Below are 17,243 nucleotides of genomic sequence, written 5' to 3' on the forward strand. Positions count from 1 at the left end.
TGCTCCAGCATGGCCACAGTCAAATGACAGAAACAAGTGAAAGAGTACTAAAAAAAAGGCAATGTTTCGTTTGTCGTAGCACACGTTTCCGTCAATTTCCGTAAAAAATGTAAACACTGAATCGGCCATACATACATACATACATACATACACACACATACACACACACATACATAGATACATACACACACACACATACATGCAGACATACATATACACATACACCGAGTAAAAAATTACACTGAATCGGCCATACACACACACATACTTACACACACACACATACATAGATACATACACACACACACATACATATACACATACACCGAGTAAAAAATTTCAGTTATCTCTCTCTTTCACACATTACTCTCTTTGTCTCTTCGCACACACTAACAGAAGCACTTCACTTACACAACATACTGTTTGTCTCCCACACCCCATCAAACACACACACGGGGACTTCAAAAAGAAATTCCCTCGTCATAAAATCGCTTCCTCTTAGTCTCTTTCGCTCTCATTACTTCAAATATTCCCGCAAAGCCATACTCTTTACTCTTTTACTTGTTTCAGTCATTTGACTGCGGCCATGCTGGAGCACCGCCTTTAGTCGAGCAAATCGACCCCGGGACTTATTCTTTGTAAGCCCAGTACTTATTCTATCGGTCTCTTTTGCCGAACCGCTAAGTGACGGGGACGTAAACACACCAGCATCGGTTGTCAAGCAATGCTAGGGGGACAAACACAGACACACAAACATATACACACATATATATATATACATATATACGACAGTTTCCGTCTACCAAATCCACTCACAAGGCATTGGTCGGCCCGAGGCTATAGCAGAAGACACTTGCCCAAGATGCCACGCAGTGGGACTGAACCCGGAACGATGTGGTTGGTTAGCATATGTAAAAAAATAAAAGTTTTTTACGGAAATCGACGGAAACGTGTGCTAAAAAACGAAAAAGATGGGGTGCATGTCCGACATCTCCCCCTTTCGCGAGCGCGCATTTTTTTCATGATAGTCGTTTAGAGCAAGTTGTTTTACACCTATTACGCTGTTTTTGTTTTTGTTTTTGTGCCCGGTTCAGACGCTTTCGGAAATTCCCGATATAAATATTCCGAGGCCTCTCCCCCACCCCTCTTTCGCGAGAGCGCATTTTTTTTTGTCATATTCGTTTAGAGCAAGTTGTTTTACACATATTACACTATTTTTTTTTTGTTTTGGTGCCCGGGTCAGCTCCTCAGACGCTTTCGGAACTTCCCGATGTGAATTTTCCGAGGCCTCTCCCCCACCCCCCTTTCGCGTGCGCGAATTTTTTTTTTCATATTCGTTCATAGGAAGTTGTTTTACACCTATTACACACATTTTTTTTTTGATTTTCTGATATTTGTTACGCCCTATATTAACCGAAATTTCATTTCCACTGTGTTATATTTTAGTTTCAACACACGATCTCAAATCAAATCCCTCATCAAACATACATAACTTCGAAATATACAAAAGAAAAATAAACTTGAGCCAGCAACTGTCACTATAAAATACAGGATAAACAAATTTATCTCCCTTCATGTGTTGGAACTCTCCAATAAGCGATTGAGGCGCTTCATTTAAATTCAAAACTGAGCAACAAGAAAAGTGTTTGAGACGGTTTGAGTGAAAGGAGGTGAGTTGTATATATTTGCTATTGTTGAAAATTAATTTTTTTTACTTGTAAAGTCTAATACATAAAACACCGGAGTTATTAACTGTGTTCGTGTTTATTAAATCAAGATATGTTATGGTTGTCTTGATAATTTATAGCGAAAACAAAAATTGTTTTACTTTGTTTTTGTGTCTGGTTTGCATGATTCTTTATGTGTCTTAATTAAAATTTTTCTTGCTCTTAGCACAAGGCCTTGAAATTTTGCGGGGGGGGGGGAGGCTTTTCAATTACATTGACTCCAGTGCGTAACTGGTACTTATTTCATCGACCTCGAAAGGATGAAAGGCAAAGTCGACCTCGGCAGTACGTCAATAATACTCTCCCTAGACGCAACAGAAATTGTTTTCTGGTGTTGTTTAATCCCCAATTCAGACTGAATTTTGTATATTCAGGACAACGCATCATTTAAAATGTTAAACGGCATTATTAGAACTTTGTTGGTACCCTTTTAATATTAATAACAATATATAAGGTTTGACAGAATAAGTTGGCCAACGGTTAAAAATGCCAGCAGGCATTCAGCTACGCTTTAACTTCTAATTTCAAATCTCACCAAGGTTAGCTTAGCTTCTCAATCAACTGCAGTCAATAAAAATGAAAAATGAAGTGCCAATGATGTACTGTGCCAGTGTAATCGCTTGTACTCATCGCCTCTTATTTACATAGAATGAAACAAAAGCCTTACTGTGTTGTATAATTTCAAATACAGTCCTTGCTACAATATTATTAATAAAAAAAAAATACTGGCGGAGTTTCGGATCAGGACGCCCACGTAAGCTAGATTGTCTCCGTTTTGACTTTTTCAATTTTTATTCCCTTCGCTCCTGAAAATGATATGGCGGAGGCAGCTTTTTATGAAATACATTTTTGAAAATTTATTTTATTTCACCTCTGGACCGATTTTGGCCAATTTTTTTTTTTTTTTGTACAATGCATTTAAAAACTATGGGAGAAAGCCTTTTCAGTAAAAAAAAAAAAAATTTGAAAATATTTTCAGACGTAAAGGTGAGTTATTTAAGGGAAATTTAGCTGTTGTTTCTAGCCCATCCCACGACCACCTTCCTCGTTTCTTTGTCACTAACATGTATTACTCTTTTATTTGCTGGAGCACTGCCTTTAGTCGAGCAAATCGACTCCAAGACTTATTCTATCGGTCTTTTACCGCTAAGTTACGAGGACGTAAACACACCAGCATCGGTCGTCAAGCGATGTTGGGGGGGGGACAAACACAGACACATATATATATATATATATATATATATATATATATAATATATATATATATACAGGGCCTTAGTCGGCCCCAGGCTATAGTGGAAGACACTTCAGTGTGACTGAACCCGGAACCATGTAGTTGGTAAGCAAGCTACTTACCACACAGCCACTCCTACGCCTTGATATTTTTCTCTCCATAAACACTTTTTATGCAATGATGAGGTGGAAGTAACATGCAGGTGGTTCATTACTGGGATGTAAACAACAAAAATACCTTCCCTTACCCGCACCAAGTGAGGCCATGTATGTGTGTGTGAGTGTATGTAAAAAAAACATTACTAACAAAAAAGTATGCTATTAAAATAAATTATCTTTTACATACCTTTTTAAAGTCGGTAGATAAATTCCAGCAATGACCTCAGGCTCTCAGATATGTTTAAATTATTAACAGAAATAAGTGGGGAATGGAGGAGTTGAAAAAGAATTATAAATTTTTTTCTTTTAATAGCATTAATCTGTTCATGGGGAGAAAAATATAGAAAAACATCAATACATGTCAGTGATTCTTTGAATCACACACCTTTTCGTTCGAAAATATTTTCAAAGCTTTCTTTTTTTTTACCATAATGACTTCTCTCTTGGTGTTCAAGTACATAGTACAAAAGAAAAATTAGACAAAATCGATCTAGAGGGATATGGTGAGGCTCAGTGGGAAAAAAATCATAAATTTCTAAAAGCTTTTTTCATACAAAGCTGCCCCACATCATTTCCAAGGGTTTAGTGAAAAAAAAAATCCCTGTCAAACTGCAGAAAATCCAACTTAAGTGGGTGTCCTGATCCGAAACTCCACCAAAACAGAATTTCTTTTGTTACTTTAGTGATATTTCTAATGGACATTTTTATTCTGTAGCTTAAAACTAAAATAAACTTTTAAATAGTTGCCCATTTAAAATGCAACTTTTTAAAATATTCTGTTTAAATACTGTATTTTGAAAGCTAATAAATTTACCAATATTTTCATTTCCAGACAAATAGATGGTAGATGCTTTTTAACTGGATAAGTTATTGAAATTTAGGTTGTGGTTCTCAGATAAGGTCTAATAAATGGAGGCGGGGTAAATTTGTAACGGGCAAAATGAATAATTTCTGATTTCTTGTTATTTTCTTCCTACTTGTTTTAAACCAATACATTGTAAATATTGCACCATCTTTCGAAAGTTAAAATTGATCGGCATAGTTGTTTTTGAAGTCAAAAGTTTGAAACATAGGTAGGTGACAGGTGCATTCTTTTCAAGAAATTTTTCAACTTTGACTCGATTGTAGTTGAGGTTGCAAATAAAATATATGGATAATTTTTAATGTTTAACAATCAATTTTTTTTTTAATTGTAGGATTCCAAGTCAATTTTTTTCTACAATGTCTAATTTGATCATTTTCAGTTTAAAAATAAATGTCTGAACTGGGGCAAAATGAGTAATGACTAATTTCAATTTTTTCTCTTTAACTACATGATTAATATATTGTGAAGAAGCTATGGAGAATATTTTCTGTTGAATTCTTTTAGATTTAGATGAGTTTTGTTAATTTCATATCGTGTACCATTTTTCCAAGATCCTCTTTCATTTGACTTAGATATTATAAATTTTTGTTGCATTTCTGATTTCTAAGAATGGATATTGATGTGTATGTCTTTTCTCAAATGTAATTCTGGAGAATTGACAGGGCAAATTTACCTTATCTTATTCAGGTAAATTTGGCTAAATTTGTCTTTTATATTCTCAAAGAGAATGGAGATAATTTTCTGAAATAGCATTCAGGTTATGCTATAATGCTTTTAATACATTTACAGAAGGTCATTTGCTTAGCTGATTTAGTTTTCGTAAGGTACTGAGCATTTGTACCAAAAGAATTTTTTTTTTCAAAGTCAAACAGTAAATCTTATTGTGTCCCACTCCATCCCTAATCTTTTGATATTGTTTTACTAAAAGCATTTATTTTTAAAATATTCTTTTTTCATATTCTGTAAACTTTGTATATACATTGTACAATATTTACACTTATTTAGATGACTTCCCCATAAATTATATTCCTAATCAAGGTTCTGTTTTTGATTCATTTTGACTCGAAATTTGTCAACAAACTACTCGGTAATTTTTGTGGCTGTATCAAAGTGGAAAGAGAAAGCTAATGGGCTGTACATGTGTGCTTGTTCTGTGTGTGTGTGTGTGTGTGTGTGTGTGTACTTTGTCTTGTGTGTGTGTGTGCACATGCTTGTTCATGTGTGTGTGGAGGGGGTGCTTGTTCCTCTCTTCTCTCACCAGAAATCCCCTCCCTCACTGGTGGTATCCTCTATCATATCTGCAATTTTATCTCCCTCTCGCTCTCCCAGGACAAATGCAACTAGTTTAGCTGCCCACCTACTTAATCTAACATTGGCATTTTGATATTCATATTCTCCTTTATCTATCTTTACTGATTTACTTACTTATATCTGCAACACCAGTAATGCTTAAATTTACAATTTTACAATGTCCATAATGTTTATACTTACAAAACCACTAACACCTACTCCTACCCCCAGTAGGGGCAACAATCATAACATGCTTGAATGTTTGAATGATGACAGGACGAAAGTGAGAACAGGTGTTGTATGTCTATCAAGCGAACATGAAAACCTTCTTCTTTTCAGGCACTAAATAACATCTCCACTCCCCATGCCTCTTCCCACATTCCTTTCCCAGATTTTAGAGTTGGCACTGTCAATGTAGGCACACTGAAAGGTAGGTCTAGTGAGATTGTAGAGATGCTTGAACAGAGACGTGTTGATGTATGCTGCATGCAAGAGGTAAGGTGGAGAGGAGTTTCAGCCAGGGTCCTCGCAGGCAAGGCACATAAGTATAAAATCTTCTGGAAATGTAACAGTGATGGAGTAAAGGGTATAGGCATACACCTCATAGAGAAACAGGTGGATAAGGTCATAGAGGTGGTCAGGGTATGCGATAGAGTACTTAAGCTTAGGCTAGTCCTGCAGAATAGTATAGCTACAATTATCTCTGCCTACACCCCACAAGCAGGCCTACTAAATGATCAGAAGGACCACCTTTATGATACCCTTCTACAAGCTACCTCAAAGACGAGTAGTAATGATCTCATCTTTGTGGCTGGAGATTTTTATGGTCATGTTGGACAGCAATCCAGTATCTTCCATGGTGTTCATGGGGCCCATGAAATTGGTTCCCGAAAGGAAGAGGGAACTAGGCTACTGGAGTTCTGTGATGCATGCAACCTAATAATCTGCAACACTAACTTCAAGAAGCCAGACAGCCACCTGATAACCTATCAATCAGGCGACTCTGCTAGCCAGATTGATTTCATCCTCACCAGACATACAATGTTACAAGGTTGCTCTTTAATACAAAGACCCTCCCTGGTGAAGAATGTACCCCTCAGCGTAGATTAATAGTGACTTTAGACTTGAGGCCAGAAGGATGTCAAGTAGCAGACATTTCCAGAAAAAAAGTATTTGGAAGCTAAAGAACCCTTCTCATGGTCACAGATTTAGGGACATCCTCATTGAGAAATTTGATGAGAGGGAGGAGCTACAGACTCCGGACATAGAGGGTAACTGGAAATTCCCGTGGGACAGCTTACTGAGCACCACAGACCAAATCTGTAGCTGGTGCAAAGTCCCTGCCAGACCTAGAGTAACGTGGTAGTGGAATAATATGGTAGACAAGGCCATTAGAGCAAAGAAACAAGCCTGGAAAGTCTGGAAGAGTTGGAGTAGCAGGGAACTGTACCAGATAACCAGAAGGGAGGCTGGGCAACAGGTATACATAGCCAAGGACGAAGCAGAAAAGAAGTTTGCCAATGTCCAGTGACGTGAGGACCAAAGAACTGAAGTATTTCAGATTGCAAGACAGTATGTGAGAGAAAATTGTGATGTCACAGGAGAGAAATGTGTCCGCATGGATGATGGTGTACTTGCTTTTAATGATTCTGAAAAGAAATAAGGTTGGAGAAGCCATATAGAAGGCTGCTAAATGTGGAGAATGAATGGGAGGAAGAGAGCCTGCCAAATGTTGACCCAGTAGAGGGACCAGCTACCCAAATAGATAGCACCCTGGTAGATAAAGCAATTAAAGATATGAAGTCAGGAAAAGCCCCCAGCCCATCAGGAATCACTGCTGAGATGCTTAAAATATCTGGTGGTGTGGGTCATGGCCCTGTCACCCATATTGTAAACCAGGTAGTTCACGAAGGAGTCATACCCAATGGCTGGCGTAGCAGCATCATAGTCAACTGCTACAAAGGTAAAGGTGATGCTTTAGATAGAACATAACTTTTCACCTTGTTGTTTTTCTCAATCATCACATAAGCATATGTAGATGTGTTTTAATCCAAATGAAAATAAAAATTATAACACATACTCTCACATAGTTACATCCGTATAGTAAGAGAGACACATACAGACATACATTCACACATGTCAGTCATCACATATATATATATATATGTGTGTGTAGTTGATAATGTATGTAATGTGGAAACATGCACACAGACACATACACACTCATATACAAAATGTGACGTCATCATGGTATGAAATGTCCTGTACTATAGTTGACTATAGAAAGATTATCTGTATAAAATGTTATATTGTTTTAATTGATATTGTAACGAACTTAATGTGAGTGAATATCTTCGTGCACTTTTGGGGTGCACAAAGCAATCACTCACTAGCCGTTGCTTTAATAATCCAGAATCTCTACTAGTCAGAAACAACAAGACGCAGACGTAAAATATACATATAACTACTTTATTCTCTTTCTTGGTAAACAATAACAATACTGGTGTTATCTGATGTCCTTGATTCTGGGCGCGCAAGGCTGAAAGTTAATAGATTGTAATATTTACAATCTTCAGCCCAAAAACAGAAAAGGATTCAAGATGGCGTCGAACAATGGAGACGATGTTGGTCTGCAACAATTTGGTAAGGACTGCTAGAAGCTAGTTCCAACGGAGAGAAAATATATCGCGTGACGTCGCCTTCAATCGCTGGGTCCCAAGTCCTCGATGACTGCTGCTAGTGGTCAAACGTTCTACGACCCCCTTGCCTCGCTAACTACCACGATAGGCAAGCGGGTCGTGCTTCCGGTGGTTCGCGCATGCGCGAGAGGGCCCTTCCTTTCTCTGCCTTGGTAAAGGCACCAACACGTGCGAAATACAAATGGACGGCGCGCGCACCGTTATAATATCACTACAAGGCTCCCCTCCAGTGCGTACGCACGAAAGGAAACTTATTGTAGTGACTGCAAAACTCAAGGTGGACACCAGATAACCAAATAGCACACAATAATATAATGGCAAAATTTATAACATACACAAGAAATTTACTAAAGGAAAAAGAGAAAAAATACTCAATGAGCAAAATCAAGAGTGCATGCATGAAAGTGTATACGTCACAAAGTATAGAGCCTTCCGCTGTAGGAAGCGGAGGGAATGCAAAACTCACAGTTAATGAACCTAGGCGAAATTAAAATCCAACTTCTCTAAAGGTGGTTGATCCTGCGAAATAGCAGTTAAATCAATTGCTGCAGGAGAGGAAATGGAATTGGCAGAAGCTCGCTAGTAACACAAAAGGCAAAGGTGCAAACATGCTGGTGTGATGCGCGACACAGATAATTTTCTGTTAATTACGTGACCAACAGTGGTCTAACAGGGAAAAATAATTACGCCCATACATAGGCGCAGCGCATGTGAACATCTGACATTCTATGAGTTGGGAAAAGAATTAGGCTAACGCACGTGTTGCAAAAACAAGGCAAGTACATGTGCGAAGCAAAAAACACATGAAATGCAATGGTGCTTGCCAGACCGAAAAAACAGCAAATGAATATGCCAGTGGTTAAGCGATTATATGCTTCGTTCGTATAGGAACAAAAGTATGACATGCTGGCGCGTTATAATGGACAAACAACCCTCTCTATGTATACGTGACCGACCTAGGGTCTATAGAAATGAGGGGTGTCCACAAAAGGCAAATTTAGCATGGAACAAACAAGCGAGAAAAGCATGTGTGACGTATGTATGTGAGAGAGAGCATTTATGTGTGTGTACGTGTGTGCGACAGAAATACATACAAGGTGAATGCGAGCAAAATATAAAAACAGCGCATAGAAAAAATGTCTCTCATGTGCTATTCCAGACAAGAGTTAATTTACCAGTCTGTAATAGCCTGATGTACAATAGCAGTTCGTTCCGTAACAGAAATGTTGAAATCACAAAATGCAGATGCCAGTTGAACACATATCGTGTAGCGGTTGTGGCTTCAATGCTGTGACAGGTTAACTGGAACAGAAGAATCTCGTAGATAGACGGTGCTGTTTATCCTTGGTGTGCATATGCACAAACGGCAAGTGGACCAAACTTCCGCGAGTTGCTATGTACATCTTGGTGGAGGTCGACGGTGTTGAAAGGCGACGGTGGTGGAAGGCGACTGTAGTGGACTTGGGACAACATCGTTCTTAGTGATGATGGCGACGACGTGAAGTAGACAGACGACGATGATGATGGCGAAGGCAGAGAAATAGCATCGATGATGTGATGGCGTCCGTCATCATGTTGAAGAATAAAAGGGCTCCTTCTATAACGGTCCGAGAGGACGGAAACAAATCGTCGAAAGTTGATGCGTAGAGTTAAATCGTGTTCCGACTTCGCAGAAAAACTGGATTTTTTTTTGTTGTTAAGTGATCTCTGGTTTTAGACCAGAATCACGTCGGGAGGTCACCACTGTAACGAACTTAATGTGAGTGAATATCTTCGTGCACTTTTGGGGTGCACAAAGCAATCACTCACTAGCCGTTGCTTTAATAATCCAGAATCTCTACTAGTCAGAAACAACAAGACGCAGACGTAAAATATACATATAACTACTTTATTCTCTTTCTTGGTAAACAATAACAATACTGGTGTTATCTGATGTCCTTGATTCTGGGCGCGCAAGGCTGAAAGTTAATAGATTGTAATATTTACAATCTTCAGCCCAAAAACAGAAAAGGATTCAAGATGGCGTCGAACAATGGAGACGATGTTGGTCTGCAACAATTTGGTAAGGACTGCTAGAAGCTAGTTCCAACGGAGAGAAAATATATCACGTGACGTCGCCTTCAATCGCTGGGTCCCAAGTCCTCGATGACTGCTGCTAGTGGTCAAACGTTCTACGACCCCCTTGCCTCGCTAACTACCATGATAGGCAAGCGGGTCGTGCTTCCGGTGGTTCGCGCATGTGCGAGAGGGCCCTTCCTTTCTCTGCCTTGGTAAAGGCACCAACATGCGCGAAATACAAATGGACGGCGCGCGCGCGCACCGTTATAATATCACTACAATATAAAAAAAAATTACATGTTGACATTTGCGGGTGATGTAATACTATTGTAAAAGACAGAGACAAGGAATTTTAGACACACATAGACATACATTTATGCATGTCAGTTGTCTCATATGTATATGTATGTGTAGATGTGTGTGTGTGTGTGTTTAATGTATCTAATGCAAAAACACACTCAGACATACACTTACACACATACACTCATATACAAAATGTGATGTTGTCATCGTCATCCTCATGGTTGAGCAGTTTGCAAATGCATAGGGAACAGACAGAATGCATGTCAGTCATCACATATATGTGTGTTTAATAATGTATCTTACGTGGAAACAGACACACTCACAGACACATACACACTCATATACAAAATGTAACATTGTCATCGTCGATGTGATATAAAATGTCCTGTAATATAGCTGACTATAGAAAGATTATCTCTAAAATGTTATATTGTTTCAATCAAAGTGAAAAAAAGAATTACATGTTGATACTCATGGGATGTAATGATTTGATTTGGTCGAGCCATTTGAGAAGGCATAGGGAATTGACAGACAGGCAGACAAAGGTTTTATATATATATATATATAGGTAAGGAATGTTTTCGGGATTTTTTTCTTTTAATTTCATAGTTGTATACCAATATTATTGGCAGAGGTGTTAAACATGCACCACATCCCTTTACCCTTTACATAAAAAAAAAAACAAACAGAAGGTGGCATGCATGTTTAACATCTCTACTGAATCATCCAAGGAGAAATAACATATTTACTTTATGAACAGCACCATAGACAGTTTTACTGATTATTTTACTCAAAAGTAAGTAAATTCAAGTGATAGAAGGAACTACATTCAATAAATTGAAATTAACTGTTTTACTAACTGAAGGTTTTAATAACTCTGTTGCTATTTTTTTATTACCATTTCTGTTTTATTTTAGTCTCTCCATCTTAGTCTTTTATTTGCTGTTACTTTTTATCACTCAGTCCAGCTATTTCCAGTAGGTTAAGCGGTCACTTACAATTTCCTTAAGAGAGCCAGATAGGGCATTCAATGTATTAGACAGACAATATGTTGTCTGTTTTTCTAGATGCTCATCTGTTTTAAATGTACCAATTATGACCATCACATCCATTGGGGGGGGGGGCTAAATACAGTGTTCTCCACCCAACCTCACCTTGTAACTGTTTTTAATGATGCATAATTTTGCATGTGCAAAAGGTTCAAGAAATCTATTTTCTGCTTGGAAAATTTTTCAGTTTTAGATCTTAAACTGGGATATCCAAGCATCCTTGATAGAGCATTTGAGAGAAGTATGAATGCCACAGCTGCATTTCCCCATCACTATAATATCCTTTCCCTTGTAACCTCCAGAGAAATTGTAAGATACCAACTTCTGTTTTGATTCAAGAATATATATTTTATTGTTGCTTATGGTATTTAGGTCAAATAGGTCAAACCCTGATCAAGCAGAAAATTTATCGCAGGCATTCTAGTCAACCATCTTGTCTTTCCCTTTTATTTTTAGTTGTAGTCATCTGAGATTGCATTATCCAATATTAAATAATGACGTATTCTCATTTCATATAAAGGATCATTTGGTATAATCATACAGCCAAATATTCTTGGCTTTGAATAAAGTTTGCTGATCTGTCCATCTTAGGCTGGCATTAATAGAATGGTTTGTTCACTTAAGCATTGCTTAATTGTTTGAATAAATATCAATGTTAAGGTTTGCTAGATTCAAATTGAGTATATGAAAAATATACAGGAATCTTTATCTATAATTGATTTTGATTTAACTTTTTTTTTCAGCTTAATGAAACATTGTTATATAGCAAGAACATAATGCTAATATATTTTCTTATTGTATATCTTTTCAGTCAAAATGAGTTTAATGGATGAATTAGTATCAGCAGGGGTTGACTCAAATGAGTTTTTGGGCAATCCTCTGAAGTATGACGATTTTGTTGCAACAAATAATTTGGATGATTCCTCTTTGTCACATTCAGTTTGTGAGGACTTTACAGTGGACTTCACTGACATGAAAGATATTTACCCTGGCAGTAGATGTAAAAATTTATATGGTAATGTTGATACAACTAACAATAATAATTCTTTGTTTGAAAACTGTACCATGAATTTGGAGCAAGAACTTGAGCAAGCAGTGACTTTAACTGGTTCCTCAATGGCAACTACTTCAAACTTGGTTACTAGTATTAAAGACCATGATGGAGATAATATTGGTAATGATGTTACCAATAATAGTAATGACCATGGAGATAATGAAATTGACAACAATCATAACAGTGATTATGGGGATGATGGCTCCAAATTCTTATGTGGAAATTTAGTTGATGAATATGATGTTACTGCAGAGACAGACAAAGATATCTCGAGTGTTGTAAATAACTTCAGTCTTGAAAGAAACATGGAAAAAGAATGTACTTTGATAAAGGATGAAATTAATGATGGAAACAGTTTGGGAAGTCATCTTATTGATACAGAAAAGACAAGACTTTCTACTGAAATTGCTGTTGATGTTGATATGACAGAGAGCCCCACTAAAATTACCAATGATGTGGATATGATAAAGACTAGGTCCCCTACCAAAATTGACCTTGATGTGGATAGGATAAAGACTGAATCCTCTACAGAAATTGACATTGATGTGGATATGATAAAGACCAGGTCCCCTACTGAAATTGACCTTGATATGGATAGAATAAAGACTGAATCCTCTACAGAAATTGACATTGATGTCGATATGATAGAGACTGAATCCCCTGTCAAAAATTCTAACACTATAAATAGTTTTGCTGCTGAAGAAACTCTCAATGCTAGTATAAAGACAGAGCCAGCTTACAAAGTTACCGTTGACTGTAACAATGCAAACAGTGTGACAATGTCATCTATAAAGAGCGAGACTGACCATACAAATAAAAGTGTAGTTGTACAATCAGCACAGGATTCACAGTTAGAGGCCTGTGAATCATTTGAAGATTTATATCTGCAAGAAAAGTTTTTAAAGAAAGAAAGAGAAGTGGATTCTTTAAGAAAGCAGTTAGATGATAAACAAAAAGGGATTCATCATGCTGTGAATTTTGGTAAGCAACTTCTTGAAGAAAATGAGGAACTCAAAGAAAAAGTGCACAAACTTGAGCAGAAAATGATTACAATTGATGAGGTAATGTATTCTTTAGATAATCATGAATAAAGGCATGAGTTTGCAGTACTGAAAGTATATAGATGCTAGTAAATATACTCATTTTCTACATGCATACAAGTGCATGTATATATTAGTATGTAAATATTAGCATGTAGTTGCATGCTGAGTTATATATGTTATAATTTTAGCATCAGGTGGTATATAACAGATTTAAATATAATACTGTGATTTAATCATTCACTAAATACTATTATCCATTCACTCAATTACTTTCTACCATTTTCAAATATAGTAAAAAAAATCAGGTCAAATCTTAGCAAAGCATATTCTATACTGTTGGTAAAACTATTGCATGTGTGTACATATATATATATGTATATATAGTGTGTAGCTTTCACCTGTTGACTTAAAGACTAGATGTACTTTTACATTGAATTCTTTACAGTTTTTTTCAATTTCAGTTACTTGATTTTTAGACTTGTTTCTATTACTTTATTTTTTTTAACACTCTCAGAAGGAATTTTTGTCAATAATTTCAATTTATCAAAATTTTCTCTGTGCACTATACTACATTTGTGAGTCTATCATATTTGTATTTAGTAAGTAGAATGCTCTTCTGAACCATATTATTGATATTCATTACATTCTCTGTGTATGTATTTGTATGTGAATATAAATATACATAAAATATAGGGTAGTGAGTTTTTTTAATAGAAATTTCACTACCATTGGCCTAGCATGTATAAAAAGTTAATAGACAGCATATTCTCAATATGAAATAGTGTACATTTAAACACAAGAGAAACTGCCTTCAACAAGCAGTTTTACACACTAGAAGTAGTCAAAACGACCAAAGCCACATTTAAGAGCAATCTTCAAAAGGTAAAAGTTTTTATTTTTCATTCCTTTTGAAGATTACTCTTAAATGTGGTTTTGGTCATTTTGACTACTTCTAGTGTGTAAAACTGCTTGTTGAAGGCAGTTTCTCTTGTGTTTAAATGTACACTATATATATATATATATATATATATATATATATACACACACACATACAAAAATGGGACAAGAACGCAAAACATCCAGACAGATGATACAAAGAAAACAAAGACGGATCATTCGAAGTTTTCTATCCTCAGTCGAGTTCCAGATTATCTTTGCAATAACCAGAGAAATGTTATACAATTGCAATTAACAAGACATACCACCAGGTGTCTTTTGACTAAGGACAAATTAAATTAAGCTGGCATGTGTGGAAATATCACCTAACTGTCTGGATGTTTTGCGTTCTTGTCCCATTTTTGTATTTTTTTTATATATATAAAATATAGCGGTGTACATACGCTTCAGACTCTTGTACACACACACACACACACACACACACACACACACACAAGGGGGTGCTGAAAAGTTCCTGGCTTTGGGTAAAAGAAAATACAGGAGGATCAGTATTCAACATATTCCCCTCTCAGATTCACACACTTATTACAGCTGTCCTTCAGTTTTTCTATGCCCTGTAAAAGAACTGGTTGGGCCTCCAACCAGGCTCTTTGCAATACCTTTAAAGCTAGGAACTTTTCACCACCCCCTCATATATATGAATTAATCTTAGTGTTACCTGCTAAGTAGAATATGCTTTTCTAAAAAGGTATAACAAAACTAAAACCGGTCTTTTGTGTTCATAAGTTGTTTTGGAAACCCTGTCCACTCTCATATTGAATTTCCATTATTCCAAAACATTTATTGTAGACTTTTTCTCTTAGATTTTAAACATCGTTAGAGGTGTAGGCATGGCTGTATGATTAGAAAGTTTACTTCCTAACCAGATGGTTTGGTGTTCAGCCTCATCACTTAGCCAAGTGTCTTCTACCCTGACTCCAAGCTGACCAAGCCTTGTAAATGGATTCAGTAGACTGAAACTGAAAGGAGTGCATCATATACTTACATATATTATATAGAAACCATGATTCAAATAAACAGATAAAACCTTGGGTCTCAATATACAAAATATGTATACGTGTGTGTGTGTGTGTGTGTGTATATATATATATATATATATATATATATATATACATGTAAAAAGGACGGCAGATTTAAAATTTTCAGATGATTAACAATCCAGTATAAATATAAACATATTTTTCAATAGACCAAGCTTACTCAGATTACATAAACTCAAAGAATTAGAGGGACAAAAGTGTTACAAGTCCGACAGCTGTTTCTGAGGGCTCAGAGTTACTTCATAATGTTGGCAGATGTAGGTCATCAGAAATTTGCAGCCAGTAATGGAAACAAATAAACATTGGTAAAATCCAGAGCCTCCTTCATCAGGGTGGATAGATAAGAATATACATTATATATGTATGTGAGTGTGTGTTTACGGTTTGAATTCTATGAAAGTTGCTCAATTCAAGTAGCTTTGTTGTTACTTCTATCTACAAATTGCCTGCTCCTTCGCATTGAAGGCATGTAAATTAGATATCCCTTACTTGATAAACAAGTAAGGATTAGCAATGGGGGCATCTTGCTGAAAAACAATAGCTTAATGATATAACCATCTAACCCATGCTAGCATATGAAAATGAACTGAGAGAAAGTTTATATCTATTTTATTGATAATCTCAGTTAATCTATTTTTCAGCTCACTATATTACATATGTGAGATCTACTTTACTTAGTAGTCTTTGTGTGTGCCTATTCTAGTTTGCTAAATCTGATTATATTCTCAGTTTTATTGAAATCTTTGATAGTAAAACACAGCTACCTACTAGCCACACTGCATGAAATCTTTCTTCAGAACATTCAGCTCATTTGTATACATGGAACTTAGAATGGTTTTGTTTCCAGTATCTTCCTTTCTCTTCCTTTATAGGCTGTGTGTAAGAACTAAAGTGGTTGATTAGTATTATCACCACAAGATATTCTTGATCTATTTGTTGATTTAATCCTCAGATATATTGAAATCTTTTAATTACTACATTCCGTTCTGTTTGTCTTGCAGGAACTGAAAAATGAGATACATTCTACAAAATTGAAGTTAGAATCCAAAGAGTACATGGAAAAGCAATACAATGAAGAAATTTCTCTGCTCCAAAATGAAATAACTCAATTTAAAACAGAGGTGGATTCATACCAGAAACAAGAAGCTACTTTGAAAAGAGAAGTAAGTTAAATAGTTTTGTATGTGAATATATATACTCCCTGAATTTTGTAAACTCATCAGCTTCATGATTAATGATATACAGCTTTGTTTTGTGGGAGGAGAAGATATACTTATGCAATCATATATGTGCAGAATCTGTAATGACCGGAACCAAAGTTTCACAATTATGAAAATTCAAGGAAGGTCAAAATCATGTGATCTGGTGGTCTCAGCATTAGACATGGTAGGGATTTATCCTCCTGCTAGCGATATAAACAAGAATGCATTTTGCACTAAAAGCCAATATGAGAGGTTATCTCCTGCAGTATAATTTGTTCTAACAGAACATCCATGTTTAAGTGGGCATAAATATTACCTTTCAGTATTGATGTTGCCTCTGTTAATATTATGAACATTATGCCCATAGTAGAACTGGATTTTGAAGTGGAGTGCCAAAGTGGTGTACAGAATAGACAAAGAACTTAGATTCTTGAGGCCCCATTAACAGTTCTGCTATACTAGAACATGGGTGACTAGGTGATCTATATGTTGTGGTTGTAGAAGTATTCAAGTTAAAGTTAGGCAAATTACTCAGGAAGAGCTTATCCATACCACCTGTAATTC

At 36.4% G+C, this 17,243-nt stretch overlaps 1 protein-coding gene across 4 annotated transcripts in view; it reads left to right on the forward strand.

The window, feature by feature from the left end:
* Nucleotides 1–1,448: 1,448 nt before the first annotated feature.
* The window catches only part of LOC115209364 (protein Spindly), a 28,297-nt gene continuing 12,502 nt past the window's right edge, over nucleotides 1,449–17,243 (forward strand). The window contains exons 1-4 of one of the 4 annotated variants that reach the window (XM_036501231.1): nucleotides 1,449–1,670; nucleotides 12,195–12,983; nucleotides 13,029–13,498; nucleotides 16,479–16,640. In XM_036501231.1, the coding sequence (XP_036357124.1) occupies nucleotides 12,200–12,983; nucleotides 13,029–13,498; nucleotides 16,479–16,640 (1,416 nt within the window). In that variant the 5' untranslated portion in view covers nucleotides 1,449–1,670; nucleotides 12,195–12,199. Of the gene's footprint in view, nucleotides 1,671–12,194; nucleotides 13,499–16,478; nucleotides 16,641–17,243 lie in introns of all 4 variants that reach the window. The other 3 variants (XM_036501233.1, XM_036501232.1, XM_029777738.2) reach the window with 3 other exon arrangements.

The sequence above is a fragment of the Octopus sinensis genome, linkage group LG3 (genome assembly GCF_006345805.1).
Source record: "Octopus sinensis linkage group LG3, ASM634580v1, whole genome shotgun sequence".
NCBI lineage: Eukaryota > Metazoa > Mollusca > Cephalopoda > Octopoda > Octopodidae > Octopus > Octopus sinensis.